At 38.9% G+C, this 27,010-nt stretch overlaps 1 protein-coding gene across 2 annotated transcripts in view; it reads right to left on the bottom strand.

Moving 5' to 3' along the window:
- Positions 1-27,010, bottom strand: part of ankrd50 (ankyrin repeat domain 50) — a 77,112-nt gene that overhangs the window by 21,631 nt on the left and 28,471 nt on the right. For both annotated transcript variants that reach the window (XM_072584178.1, XM_072584177.1), the window contains exon 3: positions 2,309-2,538. In XM_072584178.1, coding sequence (XP_072440279.1) covers positions 2,309-2,538 — 230 coding nt within the window. The remainder of the gene's footprint in view (positions 1-2,308; positions 2,539-27,010) is intronic.

The following is a 27,010-nucleotide window of genomic DNA, read 5'->3' as shown; positions in this document are numbered from 1 at the left end:
CAGCTTAGTCAAGTAAAGTGAGGATAACATTGATACAAACAAGTTTTCAGACGGTCAGCTCTTACAACAAACTGGGTTTTTCAACTCTGCAAATCATATCATAACAAGTACTCTGTTATTTTAGCATTTACAATATATGTTTGCATCTCATCAAAACTATCTGGTGAACAGAAACAAAATCAAGATGTCCAAAATCAGCATAACATATATGTATGCATATAAATTTGGCAACATGTATTACGAGACTCATGAACACTATTGAATATGGACATGGTATTGATCTTGATGAAGCAAAAACTAAATCACTGTAATTGAGGAAGCTCAGTGGTACTAAAAGAAATCTAATAGTTTTTGTTCAAGTCATAGTATACAAAAAAGTCATCATCTACAGTGAGAGAAGTGGAGTTGAGACCATAACCAGATCATCCTGACCTTGCCAAATAGCAAAAAGGTGTGAAGGGCCAAATGGCATATTCCTGCTCCTCAGCACTACTTTCCTATAGATACAGTTCATACTGAACAATGTGAACTGACATGATCACATTGTCTCTCCAAAATTTTACCTTCACATCAGGAAATCATTTTTAAGGTAGCTTTTGACAGGAAAATGCTCTCAAAGTTCAGCTTTGATTTGTTTTAAAATACTTTTGAAAATATACACATGCACAATTATAGTCATAGCCTACAGAATGATACCATTATAGTTTTGCAATGAGACTTATACTGATATATGCTTAAATATCCTGCACTGAGTATTTGCTGTTGTTGTTGTGTCACCATAGTCTTATCAGGCCAGACCATAGGGACTGCTTTCTTATTAGAGATCAGCAACTGGTGGTGATTTAATCTGAGGGTCACTAGACCTCAGGTAAGGGAAGAGGTTGAGAAGGAGAGTCCTTCATGGTAACCTCAAACTGGTGATGGAAATTGAACCCATACTAATGACACCACACTGTCCTGCAAACCAACAATCCAGCCAACTGAGCTAAACAGATTCCCATACTGAACATACTGCTTGTAGTATATTGGAAAATACAAGTTTGGATAGCTATAGATGTTGACCCAAATTTTGTGGTCAGGTGTGAAGCAATAGCATTCACTGTAGACTTTTCCTAATGGCAATTTTTATCCTGAAACCTCCAAAGATGCCACAACAGTGAAATTGGAAAATATGGTAAGCAAAAATTCAGTAACTGCATTCCAGATTTAAAAAAGGCAGATGCAACCGCTCACCTAGTCACCATCATTGCATACCAAATTATTTCTACCACTGCAACACTGATACTATTAACTTCAGGCACAAACTCAGCTGATAGTTAACCATGGACTCCAGTGTGTAAATATTTTTAATGACAAACACTTCTTTTCAAATCCTAGACTGAGGCAAAAGGGTACCAAGAGGCTTCTCATTATTTTCTGTCCTGCCTGCGTGTAAAAATTATGCAGTGTCTTCTTGACTGAATAGGTTCTGCCTTGTCTTTGCAGCAACTTGAAAAAATGAGCTGAATATGTCCATATGCTGAATATGCTTTCCTAGAAAGGATCTCTTCATCTGGAGGTGACACAAAAGTCAATATTTCCTCATATAGTGCCTTGGATTTACTGCAAAATTTTATTCTGCTGAGCAATTTGATATAACAATAAGAAACATCTACAAGGTCAATCATTGTAAAGAATACATTCATAAACTAAGGTGCAACTGGGTTACATCCAAGAATTGCAATAAATATTTGGATTTGACACTCAAACAAGTTAAATCTAAATTTCAATCATTTGTACTGATTTCTTTGTATTTCAAGCTGTTATAGTAAAAGGTAGGATGTTATAAATTTGGATTCCCTCATCAAAAGCATATACTCATCCCCATGGAGGGTTATTTTTCAATGTGATTCTGAGTTCACTTACAGGATTTCACCAATGTAAATAAAGTGACCTCAAGATTCTGGACATTATCAGTTTTGTGGGCCTACGAATATGAAATAGGAATTGCCAACACTGTGGATTTAACTGGTTTGTAGATGTAGAATTCACAAGTGGGAACATAATGTGAAGAGTTTGCTTTAACATTGCTCTCTGAGAACCTAGACTGCAGAAAAGAACAACAATATCAGTTTTGAGGAATGATGTCTAGTCCACCCACCTGACAAAATGTAAAAGAACATAGTTTATAGGACACTGTCTTTTAAAAATAAAACTCAGCGGGTGCAAAAAAATAAGAAAACCTGAAGACAAATATAAAGCTGCAGGGCAAAAACAGAATTTTAGCATTCTGTGTAACAAGCAGTGTTACATGGGAGAAGTAGCTCACCTGTGAACATTTTTGTCACCATTTTACTTTGTTTCCGAGAAGAGCAGACAAGCAACAACCAAGGTGGGAAGAACTCATGATGACTTGCTAGAAGCTCTGCTATAGTCCGTGACAGGCCTGCTTGCCTTTGCTCTCCTTCCGTATAATTGCAGCCTTCATCGACAGAGTCTACGACGATGAATAGATTCTGTGAAGGTGGTTTTATTCCCAACAATGGCAAGAGTACACACCTGAAAAAAAAAACAGAACCATAGGGTATGGGACTTGAATTTCACAGAATTTTAAAAATATATTTACCTTTTATGGAAAAGAGCAGTTGATTTAAATCAGTCGATATTGCAACATTTGGTATATAGTGCATATTCACTGTCTTTTTATAAACACTCCTTCCCCACATTCTGCACTTTTTGTCATCTTGCTAATTAGAGATTTGCATCTTTCTCAATGGACAGCCTCATAAGCAGTAAACTGAATTATTTTTAAGTTAGCCTTAAATGCCACATCATTCTTATCAACTATATGTGGCAAAATATTTTTTATTAGAAACAATGTACTAAACATACTTCTAAGATTTTACAATAGCACACAACAGAATGTTTGCAACAGAAAAAAAAAGTGAGAATTAGCATTAATAGGTTAGAAACAATGTGAAAGTTATGAAGTGGCCACAATCTCCAAACCACTGGAGTATTGTAAATATTCAAACAATCTGAATGTACATACTTAAACATTTTCATCAACAGTACTACTCCCAGTATTTAAAACATGGTTTTCAGCACAATGGAAAGAACTTTCCAGTAATAGTTGATATCTACAAAAATCTAGTTCTTATCACTGTAGTCCAAACAAATGATGCAAATCTTGAAAATTTCAGCAACAGTCAATTTGCTTTTCAGTTGGAAATATTGGTGAGCCCGAGTTTGTCCAAACTGTCGGAGATGCAGAAATTAGCGAGAGCTTCAACACTCTATTCAGTGGTCTCTTCTGGAAAGTTCAAATGCATGAATGTGGTGTCTTGCCAAAAAATATCTGGCCACACAACTGGAATAGGGCTACTTAAGCAATGTTAAAGATAAGTCACCATAGTGCTACCATACTGTAGGGCAGCTCTCTAGTCACACAGTGATGACTTGTGGTGGTTTAACCTGAGAGTCACAGTGTCTCAGGCGAGCGCCCACGAGAGAGCATGCGTATAAGAGCGCGAGGGCGCGCGTGAGGCGCGGGGGGAGAAGAGAGAGAGAGAGAATGAGCGCGCGCGCGCTTGTGTAAGAGAGTGAGCGAGCACGTGTACGAGAGGGAGAAAATGTGAGAGTGACTGTATGAGAGAGAAAGAGAGAGAAATGTATGAGAGAGAAAGAGAGAGAATGAGTGAGACAGAGAGAGAGAGGGAGAGTGTATGAGAGAGGGAGAGTGTATGAGAGAGAGAGAGTGTGAGAGAGACAGAGTGAGAGTGAGAGTGTGAGAGAGAGTGTGAGAGAGTGTGAGAAGGTGAGAGGGAGAGTGTGTGAGAGAGAGTGAGTGAGTGAGAGTGAGTGAGTGAGAGGTGAGTGAGAGAGAGTGAGACAGAGAGAGTGAGTCAGAGAGAGTGAGAGAGAGAGAGGTGAGAGAGAGTGAGTGAGACAGTCAGAGAGAGTCAGAGAGGGTGTGTGTGAGAGAGAGAGAGAGAGACTGCATGAGTTTGAGAGTATGTAAGATTGTGTGTATGTGCATAAGCACGAGAGAGGGAGGGAGGTCGTGAGCAAGTCTGAGAGACCGCAACAATGAGTGTGAGAGAGAGGGAGAGTACAGTGTAGTGGGATCACTTGTAGTGTGGCATGACCCCTCGTCCAACACTGGCACCTCCACATCATGGCTACGAGTGACACCACTAACTGCTCGCTCAAAGTTTCCTCTTAGCCGACAAACACTTCAACGCTCAGGGACATTCGGCCTTGAGTGACCATCCTTCAAGGTGGACTTCGGGATATGCAACAACTTAGAGTGGCTAAACATGCTCTCTCTCTCATATATATACACACACACACACACATCCTCAGCCATACTCTCGCATACATGCAAGTACACATTTCTCTCACGCACACTCAAATTCTCTCATATACATGCGCACACACAAGTCTATGGCGTGAATTTGCAAAATTGTATTTGCAGACATTCTATTTTGCTCAAGAAGCATACAATCTGCATGCAGTAACTTTCTATAAATTCCTACTTTGGAAATCAAACCAGTTTGACTGAAGATTAGGATAGACAGACAGAGTCTAACTTCACACCTTTAACACATAGTTTTATTAAAAAAGGTGACACCTCCTCTCAAACAAAGTTATCTCGAGAATGTCACTTACAATTAATATGTAAATCCCAGAATTTATGAACTGAAACCTGCAATCCATTCCAAAAGATGAAAAACGTAACAAAAATAATGATCAGTGGTTACAATACTGATCAACATAGAAAACCTCATTTTAGCCAGTCTCAGTAACTACCTTTAACATCAATGGTTTGCTTTCCCTTTTGTAGCTCCTTTGTTATCAGTTTCCTGCTTGTCCCCTGACTTTAGATGACTTGATCAATATGAGAAATCTATGATTAGATTAGATTAGATTACTTACAGTGTGGAAACAGGCCCTTCGGCCCAACAAGTCCACACCGCCCCGCCGAAGCGCAACCCACCCATACCCCTACATCTACCCCTTACCTACACTACGGGCAATTTATGATGGCCAATTCACCTGACCTGCACATCTTTGGACTGTGGGAGGAAACCGGAGCACCCGGAGGAAACCCACGCAGACACGGGGAGAACGTGCAAACTCCACACAGTCAGTCGCCTGAGGCAGGAATTGAACCCAGGTCTCTGGCGCTGTGAGGCAGCAGTGCTAACCACTGTGCCACCGTGCCCCCCAACTATGTGGAGATTGTATTTACTTCCCTGATGTGGAGCTTTAACCAAGGGTTTGTTTCCTTAAAGAATAGTCAGCATGGATTTCAAAAGGGAAAGTCATGCTTGACCAACTGTATTGAATTGTTATATTTGGAGTCTCCAGAGGTTTCGCTATTACACTTTTGAGTGTAATATAAATTTCAACATATACCCAACATAATATCCAATATAATTTCCACCACCAATACTGAGCTAAGTAGTTTACATTTCTGTACATTTATTCCATTTATCTTAGCAAACATAGAAACAGCTTTAGCTTCTTGCCAGTTTTCTGGCACTATTCCCTTGCTTAGGCTGTGCAGATGCAACCAATTCATTTTATCCCCTTTGAAGCTGGCCTAATTTATCAACCATCTACTTCCTTTCCATCTCAAAGGCTTTGATATCTTTTTTGGTATTTTCTTCTCATGTAATGCCTACCTTATTAGTTTCCTTTGTAAATATCAAGGTATAGCAATTACTCAGCATTTCTGCCATTTAATATTACTCTTGAATTTATCTTCTGCACCTTTAGTTACTTGACCCCTACCTCTATTTTCTTTAGTATTATATTTATACAAGTTTTACATTTATTAATTTCAAGATTTTTGCCTTTTTTTTTACAGCTTATTTTCAAACTTCTTCCTATTCCCTTTTGTGACTTTAAAAAAATCCATGTATGTATGAATGTAAGAATTAGAAGATGTAGGCCTTTCGGTCCCTTGAGCATGCTTTATCAGGCAATAAGATCATGGCTGATTTGTGTTCCAAATTCTGCATTCCTATATACTTCAATATTTCATTGCTTAACAGAAGATTTTTATCTACCTTTCTTTTAAAAATATTCAATTATCCTGCCTCTAGCTGTGAGGCAGAGAGTTCTAATGTCACACAATTCTCAGAACAAAACATCTGATCTATCCTAAAAGAACTAATTTTTTAAAGTGTCACTTTGTTTTGAAAACAGCCTTTGAAATCCACCTTGCCAAGTCCATTCATGATCTTATACATTTCAAAGAAAGTCACTCTTCACTATTCTGTACTTCAGCGTAAAAGAAGCCTCTTCTTTTCAAGCTTTCCTCATAAGACAATGTGCTCATTGCAATGCATTTACATCCTTCCCTAATCAAATAGGGCAGAGCTTTGGTAGTGTGGGGAATATTTAATATTGCATGATGGGAAAATTGGCCGACTCTCGAGTTATAGATCAGTAAGTGAAAAAGGACTGTGACAAAAGGTTGGAGACAGTGAACGTGACACAGGCTGGATGCATACAAAAATCTCTAACTTTGTAACGGCTCCTGGTACATTTTGAACCGCAGATTTCAGCCGAAACAAAATGTCCGTACACAGAAACAAAGTTATGGAATAACGGGAATGATTGATGTTTTGAAAAACCAATAAGGCAAAGTTCAGTGTTATAGATGATAAACATTTCATCATAATCTATCACTTCTCAGCATATTTCAAAGAATATAAATGTTATTCTCTCCTTTGTAAACATGCGAAAAAGTTGGAGTGCGCTACGATCCTTTGGTTTCTCCCTTTTTTTTAGCCAAAAAACTGAATGCAATGTTTTTAAAGACTCGACATTTTTCAGTTCAAGGTTGTTTTTGAATCTTTGTCTAAGTGTTGAGTTTGCTCTCTCAGATCCCTGCTAATTAAAATCCAATTTGACAGTTATCAATGTGCAATATTCAAGATATGGTTTCACCAGTGCTCTGTATAACTGAAACATTAATTCTTACTTTTATACTCAATTCCTCTCATAACGAAGGATAGCATCCCATTGGTAGTCTTCATTATTTGCTGTATGTGCACACTAATATTTTAGTCTGTCGTGCATTGGAACACTAACACTCCATCTGCTAGATTTTTGTCCAATCAACCTATCTGTATTTTTGTATGCATCCAGCCTGTGTCACGTTCACTCTCTCCAACCTTTTGTCACAGTCCTTTTTAACTTACTGATCTATAACTTGAGAGTTGACCAATAAAAACTTTCGTATCTGTCATATATAAATTTAATTAGTATAACTTCGCTCCCCTCATCCAATTTATTGATGTAAATTGTAAAACGCTGAGGCACCAGTACCCATATGTGGGACTACACTTGCTGTATTCTGCCAATCTGAAAAAGGCCCATTTTTGCATTCTCAACATTCTGCCAGTCAATCTTCTATCTATTCCAAGAGCTTTTAATTTGGCACAATATCTATGACATGGGACCTTGAGAGAGACTTTCTGGAAATTCAAGTACAGTATGTCTATAGGTTCGCCATTCATAGCACATTTTACTTCTTCAAAGGATTCCATGAATTCCCAATAATAAAACTTACTGATTACTTTGAGCTTTCCCAATTGGTTGCAGAAACTCTTACCATCCTGTATTATATTTCTAGCTAACTTCCTTTTGGAATTTCTTCCACCTAATTAACCTTTCAATCACTGTCTCCATTATTTATATTCTGTCCAATCAGCTGATCTGTCACTCAGCTTTGAATAATCTTATGCTTTTTCCTCAGTTTTGATGGTTTTCTTAATATTTTTAATCAAGAATGGACGTTGGGCACTTTGTTCTGGTAGCAGTCGACGTACTCAGTATTCGGTACTGATTTACTCCCTGGCCTTATATCCCGGTTCACTTAGAGTCAGAGTTGTACAGCCAGAAACAGACCCTCCAGTCCAACTCATCCTTGCTGACCAGGTATCCTAAATGAATCTAGTGTCATTTGCCAGCATTTGGCCCATATCCCTCTAAACTCTTCCGATCATGTACCTATCCAGATGCCTTTAAAAGTTGTTGTTGTACCTGACTCTACCACTTCCTCTTGCAGCTTGTTCCATAGACATACCACCCTCTGCCTGAAAACATCGCCCCTTAGGTCCCTTTATATTTTTCCCCTCTTACCTTAAACCTACCAGAGAAAAACACCTTGGCTCTTCACCCTATTCATGCCCCTTGATTTTATAAACCTCAGTAAGGTCACCCCTCAGCCTCCAATACTCTAGAGAAAATAGCTAGCTTCAGCTATTTTACCCTGCATAACAACTTAATCCCTCTATTTTAAAATACTTGTCTTAACTAACTCCTCTTCCTTTCAATTCAAATGTAAAATTTGATCATATTATTCTTACTGCTACTTAGTTGTATCCATACTCCTAAGATAATAAATAAATCCAGTCACATTACATAACAATAAGTCTTACATCACTAGCTCTCTGGTTGGTTCAGAATGTACAGCTCCAACAATCTCTCAAAACCATTCTGTAAATTCCTTATACAGTTGCTATTGCTGACCTGATTTTTCTAGTTTATACGTATATCAGTATAGCAATTCCTTTACCACAAGCATAGATATTTCTTTTACTGTATTTCTTCTTACGTGTGGTTACTGTTAAGTCTTTAGACAACCTCTACTAGTGACTATTTTCTTCTACTATCCTTTATCTCCACCCAAATCAATTCTCCATCTCATGAACCAAGGTCATCTCTAACCAATGTCATCATTGATTAACAATGTTAGATATTTCCTTTTACAATGCATTGTATTCCTCTTGAATGAAGTATACTCCACAATATTCAGGACCCAATCCTTGTCATCATGTAGCTTTGTCTTAGTGATGGCTATCCAATCGTATTTATTTACTTCAATGCTTGCCAATTTGTTTATTTTGCTATGAATGTTACACTTGTTCAGAAACAGCCATTAATTTAATCTATTTTAAAAATAAAATTAATACTATTAATCCTTGAATTAGTCTCTTTCTGCCATTCTCTGACATTTATTTCCAACACAAGTTGGGTATCTTATCTGCACATCCAAAAATCGAAAAAGACTTGACAGACCTGTAGATACTCGTTTGGGCTCTTTGGAAAATAAAAACTTGTCTTTCAGTCTGTTTGAGCTAAGTGAAGTTTTTTCCCCCCAAAGAATGTGAATGTACCTATTGTAGACCTAAGTGTATCCTGGTAAATACAAATTTTTGGCTGTTCTTCTCCTCTGTGAATAGTTATTTATACACAGCTATGCACACAATCTTGATTTTTAACTCTACTTGTTGAATCAGAACATGTGATTGTAACTGTGTAAATTTATTTATTGTCTTGCATTCAAAAAGCAGTTGGTCCTGAGGCTTTGGACAAAGATTACATGACTTGTATTACAATTTTGCCTTTTTGTCTTTATTTGGTTTAAAACATTTACCCAATCATGATCCCTTTACTCAATTGTTCAGTTTAAGGCGCTCTACTTCCCTGGTTACATAGCTCACTAGAATTCCAGCCTCAGCATGGTACCCAAACGGTACAAGGTTCTCTTGTCCCAATACCAATGTCAGTACCACACGAACCTCAATTATTAGTGCGACTATTTGGCAGATTATGACCGACCAGTTCAATTATGTAGTACACATCTATATTTTCCCATATCCCTGTGTACTCTCTCCATCCAAATAATCATCTGCTCTCTTTAATGCCTCAGTTGAACCTGCCTACATCACATTTCCAAACAATGCATTCTATATCCTAACTGCTCGCTGTGAGAAAAAGATTTTTATCACATCACCCTTGCTTATCACTTCCAAATCTATACCATCATGTCTTTTATTTTCTTTAATGGACCAAAATCTCCCTATTTACTCTATCCAGCCTGTTGTTGATTTTGAAAACATCGATTTTGAAAAAAATCTCCTCTCAGCCTTCTTCTCTCCAAGGAGAACAGTGCAAACTTCAACTTCCTGATAACTGAAGATTCTCATTCCTGGAACCATTCTTATAAGTCATTTTTGCACTTTCTCCAGAGGGTATTCATAGCTTTTCTATAATGTTTCACCATTACTTCCTACAATACTCTGAGGTCTTAGCAGTGTCTTGTACAAGTTCAACATCACTTCTTGCTCTTGTACTTTATACCATTAATAAAGCTGAGACATTGTATAATTTATTAAGTGCTCTCTCCATTTGCCTTGCCACTGTCAATGATCTGTGCACATTAACACCCTGGTCTCTCTGCTTCTGCAGCCCCTTTAAAATTGAACTATTTCATATTGTCGTTCAATACCATTCTGACCAGGTTTGCAGGGAAAGAAAATGGAAAGCCTTCAAAAATGAGATTATGAGTCCAGGGACAGTATGCGCCTATTAGGGTGAAAGGCAAGGCTGGTAGGTGTAGGGAATGCTGGATGACTAGAAAAATTTAGGTTTTGTCAAGAATAAGAAGGAAGCATATGTCAGGTAGAGATCGAGTGAATCCCTAAAAGAATATAAAGTCAGTAGGAATACATTCAATAGGGAATTCAAGAGGGCAAAAAGGGGACATGAAATAGCTTTGGCAAATAGAGTTATGGAGAATCTCCATATATATTAAAGACAACAGTAACAGGAGAATAGGGCCCCTTGAATATCAGCAAGGCCGCCTATGTGTGGAACCGCTGGATTAGATTACTTACAGTGTGGAAACAGGCCCTTTGGCGCAACAAGTCCACACCGACCCTCCGAACAGCAACCCACCCAGACCCATTCTCCTACATTTACCCCTTCACCTAATATAACGGGCAATTTAGCATGGCCAATTCACCTAACCTGCACATCTTTGGACTGAGGGGAAACCCATGCAGACACGAGGAGAATGTGCAAACTCCACACAGACAGTTGCCAGAGGTGGGAATTGAACCCAGGTCTCTGGCGCTATGAGGCAGCAGTGCTAACCACTGTGCCGCCCAAAACAGATGGGGGAAGATACTATGAGCATTTTACATCCGTGTTTACTATGGACAAGAATATAGAGGATACAGAACATGGGGAAATAAACAGTGACACACTGAAAAATGTCCATCTTACAGAGGTGGTGGTGCTGGACGTCTTAAAACCCATAAAGGTGGATAAATCCTCAAGACGTGATCAGGTGTACCCTAGAAAACTGTGGAAAGCTAGAAAAGTGATTGCTGAGCCCCTTGCTGAGAAATTTGTTTCATTGTGAGAGGTGAGGCACCAGAAGATTAGAGGTTAGCTAACATGGTGCCACTATTTAAGAAAGGCGAAAAGGAAAAGCCAGGGAACCATAGACAGTGAACCTAACATCAGTGGTGGGTAAATTGTTGGAGGGAATTCTGAGGGCCAGGATTTACATGTATTTGGAAATGTAAGGACCGATTAGGGCTGGTCAACACGGCCTTGTGTGTGGGAAATCATGTCTCACTAACTTGATTGAGTTTTTTGAAGAAACAACAAAGAGGATTGATGAAGGCAGAGTGGTGGATGGGATATGGACTTCATTAAGTGTTTGACAAGGTTCCACATGGTAAAACTGATTAACAAGGTTAGATCTCATGGAATACAGGGAGAACTAGCCATTTGGATACAGATCTGGTAAATAACCAGGCCTATGAGTCTCCTACCTGTTCATTTAAATGAACAGGTAAATAAACTAATGCCATCAATACCCACCGTCTGGGGCAAGGACTACATGATATAATGGGACACAAAATGAAGCATAGCAAAATAACAGACAAAAAAAATCCCTCCCTGATGCGCTCAAAGCTTTTTGTGCTCAGTTTGAGCAGAATGTTAGTGGTGTGGTGTCACCAGCCCCAAAAGCCCTCAACGCACCTGTTCCCTCTGTGACCACCGCAGGTGTCAGAGCAACCTTCTCGATAGTGAACCTGAGGAAAGCGATTGTCCCAGAAGGAGTCTCTAGTCATGCATTCAGATCCTGTACATACCAGCTGATGAAACCTATCCTTGCTACAATTTGAAGTCCCAACCTGTTTCAAGAAAACCACTATCCTCCCAGTATCAAAGAAAACACATGCAACATGCCTCAACGACTACCGGCCGGTGGCTCTGACCACCATAGTGATGCAGTGCTTCAAGATGTTAGACATGGTCCCCATCAATTATAGCTTTCCAGACTGCCTTGATCCCTTGCAAATTGCCTAGTAGAGAAACAGGTCCACAGCAGATGCTATTTCCCTAGCCTTACACTCATCCCTGGAACATCTGGGTAATATGAATATCTACCTCAGGATCCTACTCAAGATTACAGCTCCACCTTCAACAATATAACCCCAACCAGAATAATCTCAAAACTCTGAGACCTAGGTTCTACAAGGTCGCTGACGACACCACTGCTGCAGGCCGGATATCAAACAATAATGAGTCAGAATGCTTGGTGTCATGGTGCAATAACGCATCGATGTTAATGAAGCTGAGATGGAGATGGTCAAGTTCCTCAGAGTGACAATAGCCAATAATCTGTTCTGCACCTCCCACGAAGATGTGATGGTCAAGAAGGTACAATAACATTTCTTCCTCAGGAGGCTTAGGAAATTCAGCATGTATATAAAGACTCTCACCAACATTTACATATGCACCACAGAAAACATTCTATTGGGGTGCATAACGGCTTGATACAGCAACTGCTTTGTCCAGGACCGAAACTACAGAAAGCTGTGTACACAGTCAAGACCATCATAAAAACCAACTTACCATCCATGGACTCCATCTACTTGGAAAGGCCGCGAACAAAGACCCCTCCCACCCCAGTAATACTCTCTTCAAAACCTCTTTCGTCAGGCAGAAGATGCATGTACCAACAGGTTCAGGAGCAACCATTAGAAAGAATGAACCTCTCTAACTTCTAATTAATGTTGATCTTGCTTTTGTGCACCTCCTGTGCATCCGCTTCAATCTATCTGAACATGCTATGTTTTGTACAAAGTTAAAAATCACAACACCTGGTTATAGTCCAACAGGTTTAATTGGAAGCACACTAGCTTTTGGAGTGACACTCTGAAAGCTAGTGTGCTTCCAACTAAACCTGCTGTTGTATGATTTTTAACTTTGCACATCCCAGTCCAACACCGGCATCTCCAAATCATATGTATTGTACGGCATTGTATGTTATTAGGAGAAAGTGAGGACTGCAGATGCTGGAGTTGAAAAGTGTGGTGTTGGTAAAGCGCAGGAGGCCAGGCAGCATCCGAGTCATCAGAAAACAAACTGAAGAAAGATACAAGTTCAGGCCTAGGACAGGAAGGAGCATCAGATAAAGTTTGATCCAAAAGAAATAATTAAGTAATCTCAGCCTTGATGATCATAAAATGTGCTATCTGCCGTTATTTTTGCAGAGTGGGGACATAGTGGAGGAGGCAGGCAGAGGGGTTTGAGGTTTCGGAGATTCCTGAAGAAGGGCTTATGCCCAAACATCAATTCTCCTGCTCCTCGGATGCTGCCTGGCCCAATGTATGTTATTATCTGCCTATACTGCTCACAAAGCAATTTTTTTTGCTGTATTTAGGTACATGTGACAACAATAAATCAAATGAACGTTTTGGTTGCCATTCTGGACCCCAGTGCATCATTTCTAATTCCACTTTGACATATTCTTTCCTATTCATATACCCATCCTGATGCCTTTTAAATGCTGCAATTGTACCAGCCTCTACCAATTCCTCTGGCAGCACATTTCACACTCAACAGCATTAAGACTGGTGTGTGATTTTTAGAATCTATTGTAATAAAATTTGTACTTCAAAATTGCCAAGAAGAATTGGAAATAAAATTGCAGGGGTGCATTTGCCAACACACTCTTCATTAATACAAACTTAAAACTTATTATTCTCTGAAACAACACTGGTGCTTACTCAGCAAGTGCCTGGTCTTTTAAACTGTTTTGTTAGCTCCCTCCTGATTTTCAAGATGCTTAAAATCCTTTTGATTATTCTTATACTAACACAAATTAATACTCATTCTCTGTTATGCCCTCCTCAAATATAAAGTATTTTGAAATTTCTACTTGCACTTCCTACATTTATCAATTTGCTTTCTCATTTACACATATAATGGTTAGTATAAACAAAAGTGGCCTGAATGCACACACCTTCACTTCCTAAACTATACATTGAACTGAAATTTTCGTTTGTCAGATTTTCAAAGGAGAGGAAATCAGACAGATTGCCAGCTTGTTTCTGCATTTTTATGGCAAAAGGTTCTGCCCATAGTGCCAGGCAGAAATGCAGAATACACCTAAGTCCAACTATGTCTGCATAGTACAGCGTGCTCAGAGAAAGGGAAAACAAGGGGATGCAATGGGTTAGTGGTATATTTGCGAGGCTATTAATCTAGAAACTCAGGCAACCTTCTGGGGACCTCGATTCAAACTCTGCTATGGCAGAATTCAATTAAAAAAATCTAGAATTAAGAGCCTAAACATGATCACGAAACTGATGTCGATTGTTGGAAAAGGCCACGTGGTTCACTAGCTAGTAAGAACAGAGCATTTAATCTGACACACAGTGTTACAGTTTTCCACTTAAAATAGCAGATTTTTAATTTTTCCGTTGTTCGAATGTGACACCTTATATACAATGCGTAGGTTTGCCTAACACGTGAACATGAGAAATAAATGAATGCTCGTGTTAGACTTAGCGGTTAAGCTATGATAAGACTAACGTGGTGAAAGTTGGATATATTTAGTTTAAAAATAAATGTTCATTTACCAATAAGGGATAGCATACATCCCATTCTGCCTTGCAAACTTTGTAAGTAAATGGTAATACACCTTTAATTAGCTAATAAGTAGGTGTATAGTTAATGACAAAAATGCATTTTCATCTGGTAGAAATTTCTAAATGTATTATTCAGGTAAATGCATGAAGTTGAGAAGATGATAATGCGTCCATTTTATTTAAAATGCATTTTTGAGATTGAAAAAGGAATAAAACATTCATACTTCAGAGATACCAAGTGATGATGTTTGAAGATATTTGGGTTTTGTACATCAAATGTGAAATGGCAGTGCTAGGGAATGGAACCCATGCAACATTTTAGTACATAGTATCAAGATTCAGTATTTTAATTTTGGATTGACCATCACCAAATACAATGTAAAACTCCCTCAAGCTGCTTTAGAATACCCAAGCTGCATCTCATTGAGGCATTGATTTTCAGTAAGTTTGACTTATAGCTGTTATATTTAAAATTAGCCAAGAGCATTTTCTCCAGAATTAAGCCAGGTAGATTTTGTTCCAATTGTCTGGACTGAATTTAACATTAGTCCCAAAATTAAAGTACAGTACACTTTTCTGCTGCAATGGCCTTTATGCTATTCCAAGTGATAAAAAGGCCTTTATTTGTGATGACCATTTCCAAGACATAGATGAAGTCCGGTGTTGGGATCCTGCAGAATTCCTGACATGGCTTACTCTGACAGAATTGCTCAAGAAATTGAGATTCTAAATCCCCTGCCTCTGGAACATTTTGAATAGATGCATTCAAATTGGAGAATTTGAGGGGTCCACTGCAGGCAAGTAAAAACATGGCCTAACTCTGAACTAACCATTAAACTGATCCCCCCCCTCCATACCCTTCATGCATACCCTGCTCACACATGCACGCCCTTTGCTTACACACATGCACGCGCACACCTTTTGCTCTCACATGCACACACACGCATACCCTTCACTCACATGCACACATCCTCCTTTCTCACAAGCGCGCACACACCGTTCTCACGTGTGCACACTTTTCTCACACGCGCGCACACTTTGCTTACGCGTACACACACACCCTTCTCGTGCATGAACACCCTTCTGTCGCATGCACACCTGCTGCTATCTGAAAATAGATTCAGTCCTATCAACATTCATTTTATCAGCATCGAGGTATTATTAGGATTAAGAAAATAGAAAGCAACATTGAGTTGGATGTCATCAATTAATTTTAGAAGATAACAGTGCTATGCTAGTGCCTGATATTATCATTTGGACAGATAACAAAACAGATAGATTCTTGGAGTTCTTGAGCTTACTGTGCTATGTGAGCAATAATAAAAAAATATAGATTTCATTTTGAACAAAAAAGTATACAACTATTTATCAGAAATCTGAAGACTGCCTAGACAATAGATAAAAGTGATGATGAAAATGGCATTATGATCATTGAACAGAAATCGAGAAGGCCTAGTAGGGATAAGGTGCTGAAGTTGCAGTTACAGACAATTTTATAATGTCGATCCAGCATAGTGTTTTGATTCACAGAATAGCAGGAGATTATAGCACCCACCTGCCTGAATAAGCACAGCTCTAACAACACCATCCAGAATATATTCACTTGGTTGGCATATCGACAAACATTTGCTTCCTTTACAAAAACACTCAAATACCAGTTAGTACCATCTACAAGACTTTACTGAGGCCCCTTAGAAGGCTACTACCATCTTGAAGGACAAGAGCAATAGACATATGGGAACACCATCAGGATGAGATGTAATTGAAATACTTTCTTTCACAGGACACAAGTGTCACTGGCAAAGCCAGCATTAGTTGTTCAAGCCTAATTTCCTTTCTCATTTGACGTTGTAAACATTTGTAACCCGTGTGATAATAAGATACCACTTCTTTTTGGTCTTTCTGGGTCTAGCAATTGCCGTGGAAGTTGGACTACTACATAGCTGAAATAACAAGAGAATTTTGCAACTTAAAATACAATCAAATCTGGCAAATTTTTAGCTGCATCAGGCGAGGTTTCTTTTCAAAGCAACGAGCCACACGTGGTCTTTAAAAGAAAACTTGCCACTGGCAAGACCATAACAAATTTGGCAGTCTTGTTAGGGATCATAAGATGAGAAGAGTAGTGAACCCAAGTTATCTACAAATTTCCTTCCTGCCAGCACAATCAGAAGCACCAGCTACATGACTTAAATCTCAAATCCCCTCCAAGAGTACTTGTTTGGGCAGATCTATGAAACTGCCACAATGACTATTCCTGTTAAAAAAAGATAGGGACTCTTCTTTACTCCCCAAGTGAAGAAAACAAAATTCAGCACTGTACCACATCAGGAGTAAAGCTGTGATTTGTTTGGTCTTCATAAAGTAAAATATTTAAATCAGAGGTTGGAGTGGGGAGATGGAAACAAGAGCAAGACAAAAATGTGGTATTTGGATTAATTCTAACAGTGTAATATGCTAAAGATGTGCATCATCACAAGTAATAATAGAATCTCTCAGATCTTGCCATGAAGTTCTGCAAAAGAGAGCAAAATGAAGACACAGCAATGATGGCCAATTGAGGTAAATTCTCTTCCTAGCTAAATTGCTATTGTTTCAACATCAGTAGAGGCAGTGTATTAAAAATACCATTATTTTCTCCAGGATATATGAATTAATATATTGGCCCAGAATAAGTTTAATGCAACCTAATTTCCTTACTTTTACTATATATGGTCTAAATTAGCTATTTTTCTTGGTAAATTTACTTATGAGAATTAAAGCTGTGTTAGATAACTTTGGTAATTTAATGCTGAAACAACAATCTATATGGCAGAGCAATTAGTACTTGCTGGGATATGGAGTTTGATAAGCTGTACAATGTTAGCTGCACAGTTTTCAATGTAAAAATCAATTTGTCACAACAGTCATAGCACAATTAAACTTGGAAAAACTCTGATTACTAACATTACAAATTTAAAAACTAGCAAAGTACTTGCCACACCACATTCCCACTATCTCTCTTCCTCCTTCCCTACCAATGAAATATTGAGCATTAACCTCATTGTGATATACCACCAGACTTCTCAGAACTAGCAGATTCAGTACAAAACATTAAATGTTAAAAGAACCAGTCAAAACATTCTGGCAAAGGTTTCATTCATTCTTTTAAAGTCTTCTCGAGAAAAGTTCTGAAAGATATTTTGTTTCCACGAGTACTTTGACAGAAGGTGTAATTTCATTTCTTTCCAGCCACTACCAGCGAGTTATTCACAGTGACCAGTGTACTTTCACACTTTGATTTCTTCCCCTCCCCACTCTCACAACAGATCCTGCATAACAAGAACTAGGTGGGGGGGCAGCAAAAGCTGGCTATCCCACACCAATCTGCACATCCGTTCATAATTTCCTTTTATTTGCACTCTAGTGGTATCAATTAAAGATAGAAAATGACCAGTGCATCTTTAACAGCTGCGTGCCAGATGAAGGCCACAAAGAACCTTTGATCCCACCACACTTTGTTTTGAGATCTCTTTGCTGATAGGCTCCATAAAAGTAATTGATTAAGACTGCAGTTTTTATGTTCACAAACATGCAAAAAGAAAATATTGTTCAACTGTCTCTCAAAATAAATCACTAATAACATCCACAAACATCAATGGAATTTGGTGACTGTGCATACAGCAGACTGTTGAAAACTGCTCAAGGAATAGTATTTCTTTATTATAGTTAAAACAGGAGTTACACTATGTGCTAGGTAAAAAGCAAAAAGTGTAAATGCTGGAAAACTGCATGTTTTATGCTTAACAAGTGCTGTTGAGGTCTGCACAAGTCTCCAAACTGCTTAACCTTTTCACTAATCAACATCTTATTTCAATGTACAGTCTCCCAAAGTAGTCTTTGTGTACAGACAATTATAGGTGGTAAATTCTCAAATTCTGAAATAAAATGTCAAATATTAGGACAAGTTCGTAGACTCAAATAGCGCAGAAAAAGCCTTTTGGCCCATTGTGTCTATAGCGATAATACCTACCATTAAAAACAGGCTAATCCGAATTTCCTGCATTTGTCCCATATCCTTTAACGTTATGATATTTCAAATGCTCATTCAAATTTTTAAAAAAGTTGTATGGAGGTCCAGCATCCACTATCTTCACTGGCAGCAGTGCATTCCAGCTTCCCACCATCCTGAGTGAAAATGTTTTTTTTCGCAAATCCCCTCCGAATCTCTGGCCACTTACCCTAAAATTATGCCGTCTTATGATTGACCCCTCAACTAAGGGCAACAAGCTGCTCCCTATCTCATCCTATCCATACCCTTAATCATATCCCTTCCTCAGCCTTCTCTGCTCTAAAGAAAACAAATCTAAGCCTATCTAGTCTCTCCTTAGAACTCAATTGCACCATCCCAGGCAATATCCTGATGAAACTTCTCTGTAGCCCCTCTACTGCTATCACATCCTTTGTGTAATACGTTGATCAGACTGCACAAAGAAATCCAGCTGTGGCCTAACTAATGCTCTGTACAACTCCTTGCTCTTATACTCTATGCCACAACTTATGAAAAGAAGTGTTCCACATGTCTATCCTATTCACGTGTCTGCTGAATTCAGGAATTTGTGAATAATTACTCGAATATCCCTCTGCGCTTCCCAATGTCCGGCCATTCATTCAATGCTCCCTCTTCGTGTTTTTTCTTCCAAAGTGTATCATCTTCACTTATCAGAGTTTAATACCATCTGACCAACCTGCAACCTTCTTCAATATGAAACACCCTACCAATATTGGTATAATCTGCAAACTTGCTTCACATTTTCATCTGTATCATTTATGTATAATAAACAATAAGGGTTCTAGTACTGATCCTTGCATTACACCAGCCGCCAGTCAGTCAAACAGCCTTCTACCACTACCCTTTGTATCCAATTACTAAGCCAGCTTCTGATTAATCTCACCAAGTTGCCCTGAATTTGACATACTTTAACCTTCTCAGTTTCCCATGTTGTACCTTGCCAAAATCCATTAAACTACATCAACTGAACTTGCCTCTCCACACAAAAAATTCTAACATTTATTAAGCATAACCTCCCTCTGTCAAAGTCATGCTGACTATCCCATGCTTTTACAAGTGTATACTAATTCTCTCCTTCAGAATTTTCTCCACTTGTTTCCCTACCAGTGATGGGAGACTCACCTGTCTGTAATTCCCGGTTCATCTCTACCATCTTTCTTGAAAGGTGGAACCACATTAGCCATCCTCCAGTCCTCTGGCACTTCCCCAATGGCCAAAGAGGAATTAAAAATTTGTGTCAGAGTCTCTGCAATTTCCTGCCTCGCCTCCCATAGCAGCCTGGAATGGAATTCACCCTGGTATTTGTCTGTTTTTAAGTCTGTACAGCCTCCACTACCTCCAATTTCCTATGCCATACTGTGCAAGTTTCTCACAGTCCTTTTATCCTGAATTCTGTACCAACATTCTTCTTTTCCAAGCAAATATTAAAGTATTTCATTTAATACCGTTTAAATATCCTTCAGCTTCACACACACATTGTCCCCTTGGTTGCTAATGGTCCCTACTCTTTCCCTGGTTAACCTCTTCCCTTTATATATAATATAAAATATATTAGAATTCTCCCTAATGCTGTTTGCAAGTTCCTTTCATGCCTCTTTTTGCTCTTCTAATTGCTTTCTTAAGTTCCCTCTTTTATTCCCTATATTCTTCTAGGGCTGTAGCTGAATTGCACCCTTTAGATTTGTTAAAAACCTTTCACTTCTTCCTCATCTAGTCCTATATTATCTTAGTTATTCAGGGTTCCCTGAATCTATTGCTCCTATATTTACCCCTAAAGGGCAAATGTTGTACCTATATTCTCCCCAGCTCCTTTTTGAATGGATCCACGTCCCCACTGCTCTGCTGTAGACTTACCCACAAAGTGCTATTCCCAGTCAACTTTGGCTGGATCCTGTTGTACTTTAATATAGCTTGCCTTCCCCCAATCCAAAGCCATCTTTTACAGGCCACCTTTCTCCTAATCCATACCAAATTTGAACCGTATCATGTTGTGGTCACAAAAGTGGTTCCCCCATTGCCAAATTGAACGCTTGTCTGACTTCACTCCCCAGAACCAGATCGTGCAGAACACCGTCCCTTTTGGCATTCTGCATATTAAAAAAAACCTCCAGAAATCTAACCCCTCAAAACCCTTAATACTATGACTATCCCAATTTATATTGGGAAAGCTGAAACCCTCTAATATAATTACAAAGTTATTACTCTTACACATCTGTGAACTGTCTAATATTTGGTCCCCTATTTCCTGCTGACTCACTGTAGGTCTATTATACAGTAATGAGACTGCCATGTCAATATTTTAAAATTCTGTCCACAAAGTCTTGTTTGAAGACCTTTCCAAGATATCATCTCTGCTTATTGCAGTAATTGACTCCCTAATTATTGCTACTCCATTACCCTTTTTATACCCTCCTGTCTTACCTAAAGGTCTTACAAAGGAATGCTGATTTGCCAGACCTGCTCTTCTCTCAACCACGTTTCTGTGGTAGCAAAAATATTACACTTCCATGTGCTTATCCATACCTTTAACTCATCAGTCTTTCCTAATACACTCATAGCATTAAAAGACCATCCAGCCTTGCCACACGCTCTTGACACTCAGCAAAACCGCAAGTTGCAGTGGGGATCCTAAGAAAAAGCCAGCTGTACAAAAAAAATTATATTTACTTATTTAGCTGGTAGTAATGCAGCCAAATAATCAAAGACTTTATTGTTGGTTCTAATCTTTACCAAGTGTACAGTGATTTTACCCAACAGCTATGCACTGTTCGCATGAAAAATTCAAACAGTAACAAAACCTGGCACAAATATGTTCATAATCAGCAAATTTGAACTTCAAAGTTTGTTCTACTGGTCTGCAATATAAATTTTCCGTTTTAGCCAGGGCACTTAAGACACTACCCAAAATATGCCCTTGGGGTGAACAGTCAGGACAATGAGGATAGATGTTGGGTCAAGGTGGGAAGATATTGGGTTTGGAAAGGTTAGGGTAGAGACGGAGTGGATGGAGGTGACAGAGTTCTGGGACTTGATTTTCCTTTGAGGGGAGGTTGGCTAGAGTTCAGTGGACAGTTTGGCGTTTCAGTTTAATTACTACCCAGAAGTTAGAGCAGCTATTTCAATCCTCCAACTGGTCTTGCATGACGACCCCGTTAAGTTTGCAACCACAAAGAGTTCTTCCAGAGGATTGGAGATCATAGAGTCAGAGTTATACACCATGGAAACAGAGCCGACCAGATATTCTAAACTGATCTAATTTCATTTGCTAGCATTTGGTCCATATTCCTCTAAACCCTTCCTATTCATATACCCATTCAAATGGCTTTTAAAATGTTGTAATTTGTACCAGCCTCCACCACTTCCTTTGGCAGCTCGTTTCAAACACGCACCACCCCCTGAATGAAAATATTGCCCCTCGGGTCACTTTCAAATCTTTGCCTTCGCACCGTAAACCTATGCCCTCTAGTTTTGGGCTCCCCAACCCTGGGGAAAAGATGTTGGCTACTCACCCTATCCATGTCCCTCATGATTTTTATAAACCTCAGTCTCTGACATTCCAGGGGAAAAAAGCCCAAGCCTATTAAGCAGCATCCCCACCCTCCCAATAGCTCAAACCATCCAGCCTCTACAATATCTATTTCTGACCCCTTTCAAGTTTCACAACATCTTTCCTTTAACAGGAGACCAAAACTGGATGCAGTAAAACCAGCCTAACCAATATCCTGTACAGCTACAGTTTGACATCCCAACTACCAATATTCAGTGTTATGACCAATGAAGGCAAGTGTGCCAAATACCATCTTCACCACCCTCTCTATCTGCGACTCTACTTTTAGGGACCTATCCTTTTGTTCGGCAACAGTCCCTGCGACCCTACCATTAAGTGCATAAACCCTGCCTGGATTACCTTACAAAAATACGACACCTCACATCTATCTAAATTAAACTCCATCTGCCACTCCTCGGTTCATCTGATCAAGGCCCCATTGTACTTAGAGATTATCTTTTTCACTGTCTACTATACCACCAATCTTTGTATCATCTGCAAATTTATTAAACATACCTCCTATTTTCACATCCAAATTGTTTATATAAATGATAAAAAAACAACAGACCCAGCATCGATCCTTGTGGCACACTGCTAGTCACAGGCCTCCAGTCCAAGAAACAACACTCAACTACCACCCAGTCTCCTACCTTTGAGTCACTTTTCAACCCAACTGGCCACCGCCCTGGATTCCACACGATCTAACTAGTCTACCATGTGAACCTTCTTGAATTCCTTACAGAAGTCCACATAGACAATGTTTATCACTCTACCTTCATCAATTTTCTTTGTCACTTCAAAAAAAAATCAAATTAGTGAGACACAATTTCCCATATACAAAAACACGTTGATTTTCCCTAAATTCATTCTTGCCTTTCCAAATGCATGTAATTTCTGTCCCTCAAAATCTCCATCAACTTACCCCCAGTGATGTCAGACTGACTGGTCTATAGTTCCCTGGCTTTTCCTTACTGATTTTCTTAAATAATAGCAGTACATCAGCCAACCTCCAGTTTTTCAGCACCTCACCTGTGGCCATCAATGATAAAACGATCTCAGCAAGAAGACTGGCATTCTCTTCCCTAGCTTCCTGAAAAGTTCTGAGACACACCAGAGCAAATCCAGGGGATTTATCCATCTTTATGTATTTTAAAAAGCCAGCACCTCATCTGTAATATGGGCACTTTCCCAAGATGTTATTTATTTCCCCAAGTTCTCTAGCTTCCAAGTCGTTCTCCACAATGAATACTGATATGAAATACTTGTTTAGTATTTCACCCATCTCCTGTGATTCCACACATAGACAAACCTGTTGATTCTCTCCTTACTTACTCTTTTGTGCTTAAATGTATTTATAGAAACTCTTTGGATGCTCAACCTTATTTGCCAAAAATATTTCATGGCCCTTTCTGCTCTCCTGATTTCTCTCAAGTAGATTTTGATTCACTCAATCCCATGATCACCTGACATATGCCTACTTTTTTCTTGAGCAGATCTCAATTTCTCTAGTTAACCGGTATTTCCTGTTTCTACCAGCTTTGCCTTTCACACTAATAGGAACATACAGTGTCTGGATTCTTGCTATTTCAGCTTCAAAGGCCTCCCACGTTCCAACAGTCTTTTTTTTATCTGCCTCTCCCAATCAACATTTGAAAGTTTTTGGCTAATACTGTCAAAATTTGGCATGCCTCCTCTTTTAGATCAGGTCTACCCTTTTCCGCTACTGCTTTAAAACTAAGAATGATGATCACTGGCCACACAGTGCTCCCTTACTGCTATCTCAGTCACTTGTCCTGCCTTATTTCCTCAATAAAAAGTCAATCTTTGCTCCTTCTCTAGTGGGTACATCCATATACTGCAGTAGAAAATTTTCTTGGACACAAATTCCTTCCACCCAAGCCCTTAACACTATGGAAGCTCTAGTCTATGTTTGGAAAGTTAAAATTCCCTACCATTACAACTCTATTATTCTTACAGATACCTGAGAAAGGTGCAGGCGGACTGGCCATTGGAAGTTTCAATTTCTGAAGCAATTCCTATGGAGTCAGCTACGGAGCCAGCGGGTTTCCCTATGATTCTGATGTGTAACTCCAGTCTACGCTACTCCAGTGACAATATGGCCATCAGAATCTCTAGATTTTCATTTCCGTTCAAACATTTTAAGCAGACAATGGCTCAGTGACCTGTTGGCAAGGCAATTTTACTTTTAAGAGACTATTTTTATTGCATTAGTATTATTTAAAGACAAAATCAATCACCAGAGCATTAATGGCCCTTTAATTCAGTTGTGCCACTTATTACTGACAAACAAGCCACCTTTGGAGCTTGGGGCTACATACCTGAGCACCAGTAATAGCATTTGTAGATATTATTATAAGGTGCTTTCACCCATGAAAACATTAGAGCAGCTCTTGCTACCAAAGACATAGGTATATGTAAAATGAAATAATTCAACAGTAATCAAGTGCTTCTATCTAAGTTGACAAATAGGACTGTGCGCTTTAAGGACCCTTGAACATTAAAAACACACTAAGTAGCAGACTTGATTCATATGGTAATAAGTAACTAAGCAATTAGTTATCATCAGTGAAAGACCACAGCCATCTTTTCTCATTAGAGGCAATTGATTACATAGTTTGAAGGACATCACTCTGCTTCTTGAGGGCAAAATACAGGCAGTCCCCAGGTTACGACTGCACGACTTACGAACGTCGCGTACTTATGAACCGACTTCTGGCTTCTCATTTTTAAAAATCCGAATTATATACAATGTTTCGTCCTAACGAATGGGCGGACTAATTAGCCCATATTTGTTCCGACTGATACACAAATTTGGCTTACAAACAGCAGGAAAAAAACGGAACTCGTGTGTAACCTGGGGACTTTCTGTACTGCAGTCACCACTGCTAACCTGTACATCACTCTAGACATCCAGCCAACTGTTCTAAGTGACCCCCAAACACAACATATTTTAAACTTTTCCAATTTAGAAAACTATTTTAGATTTTAACTGCAATGCATGTTTCACACAATCACATTACTGTTCGCTTAATCCAAGATATAATGATTTTAACAAAGGACAGATGAAGTTATGGTGTTTTCGGTGCAGATCTAAGGTTCACTTAATTTACAGGTTTCCATTTTAACCATTAAACAAGGCAGTGAATTCCAAATCCCCACAAAACCTCCCTCATGCCCCCTTGAGTCCTTCAATCAACTTTTCTGTGCCCCTGGTAATTATCCAGGAACAAAGGAACAGAGGCAAGCCATTCAGCCCCTCAAGCCTCATCCTCTCATTGTGGACAGTCTTGGGTCCACTATATTTAAATTCATCATTTTGGACACTTCAATTAACTTATCCCTCAGTCTCCTCTGTTTGAAGGAAAACCAAGCTCATGAATCCAATCTTTCTAGTAAACAGAAAAACTGAGTTTTTTAAAAAGCACATTTTTTCCCATTACACAGAAAATGATTAACCATATGTACCATTTACTGATCTATCCACTTTCAAAACAACATAAAGTTATTATTATGCATTTTTCTACAGTTTGATTTCTTTGCGAGAATACAGGTTGTTGTGACTTGAAACTGAACAAAAATGTACTTTTTAAATTTTCACTAGTCCTTTTGCAAAATGTCTATGGTGACATTATTTAACACACGAGACGAGGTAAGAACAGAAAACCATCACCGGTTCTAATCGAACAAAAGTACTTCAAAATCAAATAAAATTTCTGCATCCACATCCAGCTTCTTTACTATGGCCCTAATGAGAGAAATTAATGCACTTTATAAATAAATCCAACAAGGTACAATCCCTTTGAGATATCAGAAAGTTGTAGATGCATCTGTTATACCAACTCAGAATATTGTCCAAAGCATCTCATAGTACCTGTTCTTAAGATATAAGTTATCATTTCAAATATTTTAAATGTATTTTGCCCAGATCAGTGTTTCCTTACTTGTTTGCCTTATGTGCACACGTTCCTTATCCATTTGAAAAATTTCTTCAAAGACGTGGAGGGTTATTATTTCATTGCAATTTTCAGTGAGTAGCACACTCACCGGAGTCAGAAGTTAATTATTTTATAAGGTAATGATTCGCAAAGGGTTAATGTTGGAGGCTGCATTAAGTTCCATCCAATATGATATGTGAAAAAGGGGAGTCAAGCTCGAAATTCAGAGACACAGTTTGTCAGAATCTCCTGGCCTTAGTTTTTTTTATTAAATATTAAACTAGTCAATACATATTGTAGCTTTTGCTGTCCTGTATGGATCACTGAAGACAAATACTTCTTCTATGAGGCTCAACTGAATTGAATTGAAGTTATTGTCAAGTGTGCGGAGGAACAGTGAAAAGCTTTGTCTTGCGAGCAATACAGGCTCATAGTTAAGTAGCTTAGATAGTAAATAATAGGTAAACAGTGGAAAAAACAAAGCACAGGAACAGGCGGAATGGATAGGATAAATAAACAAAGTCTTTTCCCTAGAGTGGGGGAAGTGTAGGACTAGAGGGCACCGATTTAAAGTGAGGGGGGAAGGTATAAAAGAGACCTAAGGGGCAACTTTTTCACACAGAGGGTGGTACATGTATGGAATGAGCTACCAGAGGAAGTGGTGGAGGCTAGTACAATTGCAACATTTAAAAGGCATCCGGATGGGTATATGAATAGG

Source organism: Chiloscyllium punctatum, chromosome 14 (assembly GCF_047496795.1).
Source record: "Chiloscyllium punctatum isolate Juve2018m chromosome 14, sChiPun1.3, whole genome shotgun sequence".
NCBI lineage: Eukaryota > Metazoa > Chordata > Chondrichthyes > Orectolobiformes > Hemiscylliidae > Chiloscyllium > Chiloscyllium punctatum.
This window is presented reverse-complemented; position numbering and strand designations above follow the sequence as displayed.